The sequence below is a fragment of the Equus asinus genome, chromosome 18 (assembly GCF_041296235.1).
Source record: "Equus asinus isolate D_3611 breed Donkey chromosome 18, EquAss-T2T_v2, whole genome shotgun sequence".
In the NCBI taxonomy this organism is placed as follows: Eukaryota; Metazoa; Chordata; class Mammalia; order Perissodactyla; family Equidae; genus Equus; species Equus asinus.
In genome coordinates this window covers 31,467,238-31,477,204 of record NC_091807.1, presented here as the reverse complement: position 1 = coordinate 31,477,204, position 9,967 = coordinate 31,467,238, and the positions used below count along the sequence as shown (strand labels likewise).

Below are 9,967 nucleotides of genomic sequence, written 5' to 3'. Positions count from 1 at the left end.
ACCCATGGAATGCCAGCTCTGCTTTTGCCAGTGTCACTAAGAATCCTAGAATGCCACACCTAGTGGACTCGTCTGAGAACTTCCAATGGCGTCCTTCCCTTGAGAATACCGAGGTCGAGGTCCCAGGAGAAGCGAAGAGCCAAGGAAGACGGTGAGGGCAGTGACGCTAGAGAATGTCACCTTGCTCTAGGTCAGGAACCTTCCTCTTGGGCTACCAGCCTGCAGAGTGCGAACTCTGGCTCTCATTCCCCGGAGCTTTCCTGGGACTGTCGTTTGGGAATCGCGCCTTCTCATGCTGGCCTCCCACGCCGGTGGGCAGCAGCTGCGAAATTTGCCTGGAGGTCACGCAGGCCATCGCGCGGTTCGCCCCTGGCGGCCGGAAAGGCCATTCCTACCGCCCCGAGGGCCTTGGCGCGCGGGTGCCGAGGCGTGGGTGGCTCCAGCGACTGACTCCTGCGCGCTGTCACCCAGCCTGTCTGGTCCACAGCTGCAGCCCCAGCTCGGGGCCGGAGAGCCAGTCAGCAAGTGCTGTGTAAGTTCTGCCGAATAGATGGCATGGCCACAACTAGAGTGCGGGATGCAGCCAAAAGGAGTCTGCTGGGGTTTGGAGCGTCTTTAAGCTACTGTTTGGAGCTGTTTGAAGGGATGTTTGTCCCGGCGCTTGGCCGAGGGTGAGGGTGTCTTCCGGATGGGCCCCAGCTTCTTGCCTGCCAGCCCCAAACTCCTGCAGGAAGGCAGATCTGTCTGTCCGGCTGGCTGGCCGTTCCAATACGGACTTTCTGGGGGCCTGCCTACCCGGCGTGATCCAAGGCGCTTGGCCCGGGGCTCAGGGTGCGGAGGGCCTGGGTGGGTCCCGGTGGGCCGGGGTGGGCCAGGGCTGGACTGAGGTCTCCCCGGGGGCCCGATCCTGGCGGGGAAGCGCGGGGACGGGGCGGGGCGCCAAGAGCTTCGGGAGGCCCCGCCCGCCCCGCGCCGCGCACTGGCCCGCGGAGCGCACCGCCCCGGGGCTCGGCTGTCGGTGCCCTGCGCTCGGCCAGCGCGGACCTCGCTGCACTGCCGCTCTCTCGGCGCCCCAAACCCGGTAAGTCGAGGGCTCCTGCCTCCGGCCTCCTCGTCCGGCACGCGAGTGCCCCAGTCGGGAGACCCTGAGGGGACTCCAGGGACCAGGTCTCAGCCCCCGGGCGCGCAGCGGGCGCCCCAGGCAGGAGGCGCCGGGATCCCTGCAGTGAGAGATGGCTCAGCCTCCCGCCTCCTTCCCCTCCGCCTGTCTTCACTTATAGAACGCATGCATGGAAAAACATCTCACCATCAAGTAATAACAACATTTTCCATTATTATTAGATTACAGGCATTCTTGTAGGAAATTTGAAAAATACCTAAAAGCATCCAAAGAAAACTAAAACCGCCTCCGACCCCGGTCTCCACTTAGTTTCAAAGATCTCCAGCTCAGGCAATACTCGCATACACACCCGCCCTCAAAGGGAACTTTTTGTGACCAGGAAGATCCTCGGGCCTTGGCATCTCCCAGGGGAAATGGCATGGGACACGGAGAACATTATTGGTATCTGATCTTGAGTGTAGAAACTGGGGAAAACGTGGAAGTTTTAGAAGAAATCTGACGGAGTAGCAGCCATGTGTGTGTGCTCAGTCTATCCCGTTGTGTTACCCCGGGCCCCAGGTTTTCAGTCTGCTGCCTGTGAACTGACAGTTTCTTTTGAGCCCACGTTTACAGACTCTCCCAGCTCCGTTAACAAGGGCCTTGTCAGTAACCACAGCTGTCATCATGGTCACGGCTGTCATCATGGTCGTGGTTGTGGGGACCTTTGCTGCCCTCCCACCGTTGATTTAACTCCCGTGGGATGAGTGAGTTGTCAGAAAGCCCTTGACTCCGATCTCCGGGTTTCTAACGCGGGGGCAAAGCCTTCTGCCACCTCTGCTGTTCCAGGCTGCTCGCCCGAGGTGAGCTGAGGATGGATCTGAGAACCGCCTTCTCAGTTTCCAGAATATTCAGAGATGTCTTGCTTTGGACAGGCTATTAGAAAGTGCCTTGTTTTGAAAATAAAGTTCACTTTGAAGACATCAGAGGGATCACCTCCGTCATCTTAAGTCTCTGAAGGCAGAGCTGGGGAGACAGTTTCTGTGTGGTTTCGGGCCATTGTGGTGGTTAGTGTAACGTTTGTTCAGTCACACACGAGTGACTGCATCCTGAGAATGTTTCCTGTGCTCCTACCATGAGCCAGACACTGTTCTAGTCCTTGAGCTACGTGGGAACAACACACACAAAGATGCCTGCCCTCCAAAGCTTACATTTTGGTGGGAAAGACAGACAATAAGCAATGACCGCAATTGATAAGAAAACTATACCATATCAGGAGGTGATGAAAGGAAAACAGAGTAAAGGTTCCGGGAAGCGGGGGAGAAGGATGAAAAATATGCTGTCTTATTAAAAATTACTGACCGCCTGCAATCTTTCTAAGAATAGGGTGGCTTGCAGATACCTACATAACTGTATTAATGTAAATTTTAATATACAAAATAAATAGTACTGATAAAGCAAATAAAAATAGTTTACATTTTATTATATCAAAACATAATATGTTGAAAGAGGTTTTCATCTGGTTACTCAGCAATTTATTTCCAGCGTGTTGTACTTTATGGATTACTTGCTCTCATTGTAGTCATATTGAATCTAATTCTTTGCATTTCCATTTAATTCGGCAAACCCGTATGGAAGCATTCTGGGTCCTGAGTGGGGACAAGATGAGGACATGTCTCTGACTTTCCTGAGATTCTAGAAGGAAATGCCCAGACCAGTCTACAAATTATTACAATACAAGTTAGAATGAGAGGTATAGACAGGCACTATGAGGGGTAAAGAGGGGAGGGGATGTCCAGATGAGGGCTCACACAAGGGTTCGCGTAGCAGTGGGCTTTGGAAGACCAGCAGGATTTTGACAAGCAGATATGGTGGTCATGCCTCTCTCACAAAGAGAATAGCAAAAGCAGGAGACGGGAAAGCTGTGGGCTTGTCCCACGCCTCACAAAATCCTGTGGCACACTCAGGGTAGATGCCAGTAGTCCGTTTGCAGATGGGGAAACTGAGGTTCCTTGAATTAATTTCATTTGCTGGAGGTGAGAATCCATCTGCCCTCCGTCTGTGTGACTTCAGCTGCCCTCCCAGCGTCTGAGAATCCTGCCATCTTCTGTTCTCCGCGCCAAAATGCTCATCCTTTTTCCCATATTGAGTTCGACGGGGTTTCTTTCACCAGCTCACTGGTTTGCATTTCCAAATTCGCACCCCGAAGCCCCACTCTATCACCCACAGAGAGGTCTGGGAAGCTTCTGGTCCTATGACCAGACTCGAGAGCCACACCCCATGTCCAGCAGGGAGGTGGCAGAAAGCCCTTTCATATCTCCAGGGACAGTCAGATGTGCCTCTGTACAGGGTTCACCCTGACTCCTTGAGACCCTGGCCACCTTAGTGACTCGCTGCCTCCCGGTAGAGGGGAAGGTGAGAAGACCCAGCTAACTGTCTGGAAGGGTCTGCGGGCCCCTGCTGGCTGCTTTTCTGCCAGGAGGTAAATATATCTCCCAAATTTGGACACCATATTGTGATAAAGATGAAAACAGTTGACACTTGCTTCCAATGAAAGTTGGCTAATGGAATTCTTGACTTGATAAGATCATATTCACCTAAATTAAGCTTATCCATGATTGTTTTTACCCTAATCCTGTTTCCTAATGATCATTTCAAGACTGGATGCTCTTTCGAGGAAATGAGTAAAGAATGCTGTTAGGAATGACAGGAATGTGATCCCCATCCTGCCCAGATAAGGAGCCAAGGCCTGGGGGAGCCTGGGGTTTGTCTCAGACTGAGGTCCAAAGCTGACATTCCCCTCTCCCTCGCTCACCCCCAGAACCTATCCCTCTTACAAGAAAGCTTCGCATCAGCCATAAGCTTTGAACTCCTTCAGTGAATACTTAAGAAAGAAAGAAATGTGCAGCGCTGAGAAATTGTTCTAAAAGCTTCAGACTATTATCAGTGCTGACAGGTGACGTAGCTGGAACATGTGGGAGAGATGCAGAAGGCGGTGTGTGCCAGGAACAGCGTGACGTCCCCACTGCCCCCCTCTCCCCTGGGCGCAGCCAGGGTCTTACAGAACCCCGGGTGGTGGGGGCCCAGCTGGTCCCCATTTGCAGCTGGTCAGCTCAGCTCCACTGCCCAGAGCCCCGCATCCTGAGTGATTTCCAGCAGACCAGCAGCTCTGGGTTGAAGCTTTGAAGAAAACAATTGCACTAGCCTTCAGTGGGGGCAGTGTCTATGCCTTGTGAATAGTCTCAAATCCAGGCAGAAGCAGAAACTTCTAGAACACTCCCCCACTCCCCTGCTATCTGAGCCTAACAAGGCCAGAGTTTGAGAATGTTCGGCACAAGGCTGAGCGTCAAAGTGGGTGTGTTTGGCATTGGACCTCCCTGGTTCCTGTTGCCTCGGCCTCCCCCAGGCCCCTCTTCACTGTGCATGCTACAGGAGGCTGTGGTTCTCCCTGGGTTGGCGGGGGGCACCTTTGATGGCATACTTGGGTCAGAAGCTGGTGCCCAATAGGGTAGACCCAGTTTCACCTGACACAAGTGGCTGTTTCCTCAGTTCCTTTGAGCCTAAATACAGAAGCCAGCTCTATTCTGCACAACCCGTTCTCTCTGAGAACTGCCTTTTCTGTACTAATAAAATGTGAGTCCCGGGTGAGAAGATTAAATCGTAGATGTGTTTCTGATAGGAGACATGACCTTGGGCATGTCAGCTCAGCTCTATGGAGCCCAGTTTTCTGTAAGCCGAGACTGTGGGGTCACTTGATGCTCAAATCCACTGGAGCCCAAGAGTCTAAAACCATGGCCACGGGGCAGCACTTGGCATAATAATGGAAGTGAACTTGGAGAATGGGACATAAACCGCTGGCTGACCTGAAGTCTGGGTTCTGTGACGTTTACACCAGGCTGACTATTAAGAGAACATTGCCAAACTCATTTTGAGACTCATTACATGGAAACCCCATGTGACCCGGCATGCAGGCCTTGGGGGCACAGAGGGCAGTTAGCAAAAGCAATACAATAAATTAAGTATAAAGGAAGAAAAAGATTTTTTTTTAAAGATTCAGAATTGTTATTTGAAAGGCGGTAATTGACTTTTCTGGTCTGGCATGAAGCTCTGACAGGCTCATTATAATTTAAGGTGCCAGCGTGAGTTAGAACCGGGGCAGCTGAGGTTCCAGTGAAGACTTGTTAATTTCTCCCTGCAACTTTTCTTCAGATCACATTAGCGACAAGTAAGACCAAAAAAAAAAAAAAAAAAACCCAAAATCTTAAAAACAAACTAGATTGAAATTTATGCCATTAAATCATGTTTCTCTTCTTATAAATTCTTCCTGTTACCTTGCACTACAAAAGACTAATTAGTCAGTTTCCTAAGGTCCCACGCCATAGCCAGTGGTCCTCAATCTTGGCTACAAGTTAGGATCACGTGGGAAGCTTTCAAAAGTCCCAATGCCAGATAGGAACCTAGAGCAAGAACATCACAATCTTTGGAGGAGAGATCTAGGCAGTGGTATTTTTTTATTGTTGTTTTGGTGAGGAAGATTGGCCCTGAGCTAAATCTGTTGCCAATCTTTTCTTTTTGCTTGAGGAAGATTGTCCCTGAGCTGACATCTGTGCCAATCTTCCTCTCTTTTATGTGGGATGCTGCCACAGCATGGCTTGCCGAGCAGTGGCAGGCCCATGCCCCGGATCCAAACCTGCAAACCCCAGGCCACCATGCAGAGCATGCGAACTTAACCATTACGCCACTGGGCTGGCCCCTAGGCATCAGTATTTTTTTAAAGCTCTGCAGGTTATTCCAATAGGTCACCAAGTACGGTCCCCAGACCAGAAGCATCAGCATCATCTGGGAACCTGTTAGAAATGCAAATTCTTAGGCCCCATCCCAGACTTTCTGGACCAGAGCTCTGGGGGTGGAGCCCCACAGTCTGCATTTTTACAAGGTGATTCTACAGCATGCTAAAGTTTGAGCGCCACTGCCTTACAGCAATGCTGAGGATGGTTGGCCTGGCAGGTTTTCAAAGCCGATGTTTCTGGTTGCTTCTTTCAGACATAGAAAGTCCACCTGGATTTAAGTAACAGGTCTTCTCAGGGAACCCACCAATGGGAACTCATTGCAGAAGTTACCCTGAAGTTAACTTGCTGTGTGGAGCTATGGGTTCAAACCAATTAATGTTGGGAGGTTGTCTGCCATAATTCCAGACTCACATGGTCATTAAGTGATAAGGACTCTTACAGCAATTGGTAGCAGGATGACTTACCAATTGTGGCGACTTTGGGTTTTTGGAAAAAAAATTGTATTATCAGCTCAAGTTCTGTCTGTTTTCTGGGGCAGGATTCTATCATTCATAAGTGGTTTCAAGTCATTTAAAAAGAGAATGTTGGGCGTCGTGTTCCGTAAGCTCAGCTGCCCAGAAGCCTCGTGTCTTGAGTGATTTCCAGCAGACCAGCAGCAATGGGTCTCAGCTTTTAGGAAAGAAACTGTTACCAAAAAATTCCTGTCTACCCCATGGTTAGAACAAACCACGTTTAGACAAAACGCTGGTTTTGTCTAAGAATCCGTACCTGGGAGTCTGTTTGAACTTGCGAAGCTCAACCACTCACAGATCTCTGGGCACAGATTCAAGAGCTCCGGAGATGGCAGGAAAGGAACAAACGCATTTGTTTCTCATTCGCCACCAGCTTCTCTGCAAGGGACAGAAAGAGCCACAGCGGTCAGCCGTGGAAGATCCAAACCACCAACCCCAGACCCTCAGCTCCCTGGGCTGCTCGCTCTTAAGAGGTGGAAAAACCAATATGCTTACGCTGAGGACACTCAGTGTGCACCACTGTGAGCCACGCGCTATGTTGGCCCCTCTAGGTCCCTGGTCAGTGATCCAACAGCTGCCAATGCCAGTGATGTTTCTCCCCATTTTCTGAAGGGAAAAAGACAAGACTGAGTGGGCCCAAGGAACCAGACCAGGATCGTGTGGCCGGGTAGCAGCAGGGCCAGAATCCTAACCAGGGGAGGAGAAGCAATTCTAACGTCTGAACACTTTCTGCCCCTCCTCTCCTGCTCTCTGAGCCTGTGGTTCTGGGAGGGAGGCAGTTGTCCTTCTTGAAAAGGGGTTGAGCTGAAGCTCGGAAGGCAGCTCATCGGCATCTGTTAATTCGATAAGTGGCTATGAAGAATCAGGCCCCAGCCATCAAGAGGTGTTAAGAAGTCCATGGGCAGCTCCTGTGTTGCTGTGTGCCAGGCACTGGCCTAGGGAGGCTGTGGGGGACCAGGTGGGAGGACAGAGCTGATGACAGTGGTGTGGGTGGTGCTAACCCAGCCCCACACACCAGAGAAGACTTCAGGATGGGAGGGAGAGCTGAGCTGAATTTTAAAGCATGAGTAGGCACCATTTAGGAGTTTCATGGGCCAAGCAGGAGGGGCAGCCTTGCTGGGGACATGCAAGGACGTGATGATGTGCACAAGGTTCACAAGTGGCCAGCAGGGCTAGAGCAGAGGGTCTGGGCCAAGTGGCACAGTGGAACAGGAGAGGGAGGCAGGGCCTCTCCCCTTTAGGGCGGACATCCTGTTGAAGACAGGGCACTTCACCCTAAAGATCGGGGGGAACCAAGGAAGGCCTTTGAGCTGGGGACTGACTGATGGGATTGGCAGCGAAGGTGACTCTGATTTCCGGGGGGATTACACTGCTGCACAGCTCACTGAGGCATGGAGCACCCTCCCCCAAGAGGGCTCGGTGTTAAGTTTGAGGAGCCTGGGGCTGGTAAAGATAAATGAATCCTTGGCAGGTCATTGGACACGCTGCTCTGGGGCTCCGAAGGGTGCCTGGGGTCATGAGCCTGGTGGGTGAACCTGAAGGAGCAAGTGCAGTCACCCAGAGAGAGGACAGAGTGAGCAGAGAGGACCAGTGATAGAACTCTGAGTTGCACCATCTCAGGGAGGGGTCGAGGAAGAGGACGGGGGAGGTGCCATTCATCTTCACCTGCAGCTGGGTTCAGTATAAGGTTGAAAATTAAGCCAATTCTACGAAGAAGTAGCGCCAGGTCTAATCTGGAGTGGAGGTAGGTTTCTGAGGCTGACATTTGTCCTGGGCAAGACAACGTGTGATGTCACAGTCCCCATCCTTGCTGGGAGAGCCTGAGCGCCAACCTGCCTCTGGCCATGTACATTGGAATTTCCCTTTCTGCAGCCTTTCTGGCCAGAAACTAGGCTCCAAAACATACCATTTACCCTTAGTTCCAACAGCCACCCCAAGAGTGTGTACATTATACTCGCTACCTTGAAGGTCTTGAGAAATGAGGAAGCCCACTTAAGTCTGAGCAGCTCTCAGTGGCCCCTTCTGGGTTGAGTTTGGAGTGTGGCGTCATCATCTTGGCCCTAGGGATTTTGTTTCCAGCATTTTCTCAAACAGAAAAATGACTAAAACCTGTTTTAGTTTATCAGTGATTGCAAGGCCACCTCGGTGGAGTTTCAGAGCACACGAAACCCCTGACAGAATTCCAGGGCTACTTGGAGACAACTTTACAATTCCAAGGCCCATTATATGGATATTCAGGGACAGTGACACCAGATTAAGGTAATGGGAAACTGTCACACGGCCCACGTGAGCCATTCAGTGGGAGACAGTGGGCAGAGAGGGGTTTGGTTTCTGGTGAGAGCTCTCTTCCTGGCTTGCAAATGGCTGCCTTCTCGCCATGTCCTCACATGGCAAAGAGAGATAGATCTCGCTCTCTCTTCTTATAAGGCCACAGGCCTTTCAGATTAGGGTCCTGCCCTTAGGACCTCATTGAACCTTAATTACCTCCTGAAGACCTATCTCCAGATGCAGTCACATTGGGGGTTAGTGCTTCAACCATGTGAATTGAGCGTAAGGGACACAATTTGATCCACAGCACATAAACTGAAATGCACACATACAACACAAAGTGTATATTAAATGAACTCATTCTGGTGGTTCCCTGTGGTCGTGGGGAGTGGGAGCAGTAAATGGAAATAAAAGGAAATCAATTGATCAACTGATCAATCAAGAGAGGGTGTTGTGCAGCTCCAAGATGGCATGTCCCATGCACTGAGGAGAACGTTAGGGCACCCTCTTATATGAGATTTAAAAAAATTGTGTGTGTGTGTGTGTGTGTGTGTGTGTGTGTGTGCATATATGGGGCTTTTGACCAATACATACTTTTTGATTTCAAGTTTCACTTTTCCAGGACGTTCCCTCTCCAGCAGTGGAACATTGAAGCCCAGGATGATCCTGTCTAACACCACAGCTGTGATGCCCTTTCTGGCCAAGCTGTGGCAGGAGACAGTTCAACAGGGCAGCAACACGTCTAGCCCAGCCCGCAGGTCCCCCAGCAACGAGGACGGCAAGCTTGAGGCACTCTACATTCTCATGGTGCTTGGCTTCTTCGGCTTCTTCACCCTGGGCATCATGCTGAGTTACATCCGCTCCAAGAAGCTGGAGCACTCCCACGACCCATTCAATGTGTACATCGAGTCTGACACCTGGCAGGAGAAGGACAAGAAGTACTTCCAGTCCCGGATTCTGGAGAGCTACAGGGCGTGTTATGTCATTGAAAACGAGCTGGCTGTGGAACAGCCAGGCACATACCTTCCTGAGATGGACCCTTCATCATGACCCCACAACTGGCTAAAACTGCACAAATCCTACTTGACAATCTGATTTTTCTAATCATAGGCCTCTTATAGTCTTTATTATATGGATACGGTTGGGGGCTCTTGTAAAGGGTGAAGGGTGGAATAATAACACTATTTCTCTAAAATCACACTCCTTCTATAATAGGCTGTCAGCTGTGCCCCAATATCTGTCCTTGCCTTGTTAATTTTAGCAGAATCCCTGAGATCAGGGCCTTTGAGAGTAAGAGCTGT

The 9,967-nt window shown here is 50.8% G+C and overlaps 1 protein-coding gene across 2 annotated transcripts; it reads left to right on the top strand.

Moving 5' to 3' along the window:
• Positions 1 to 9,761, top strand: KCNE1 (potassium voltage-gated channel subfamily E regulatory subunit 1). Of its 2 annotated transcripts, none has more exons than XM_070488824.1 (2): positions 1 to 532; positions 9,289 to 9,761. In XM_070488824.1, exon 2 carries the CDS (start codon positions 9,327 to 9,329, stop codon positions 9,714 to 9,716), a length of 390 nt encoding a protein of 129 aa, XP_070344925.1. In that variant the 5' UTR covers positions 1 to 532; positions 9,289 to 9,326; the 3' UTR covers positions 9,717 to 9,761. The 2 variants fall into 2 exon arrangements, with proteins under 2 accessions (XP_070344925.1, XP_014699204.1); XM_014843718.3 differs by lacking the exon at positions 1 to 532 and adding an exon at positions 949 to 1,081.
• Positions 9,762 to 9,967: the final 206 nt, after the last annotated feature.

Coding starts and splice junctions, on each gene's coding strand:
- KCNE1 (XM_070488824.1), top strand. CDS start 9,327: ATGATCCTGTCTAACACCACAGCTGTGATGCCCTTTCTGGCCAAGCTG.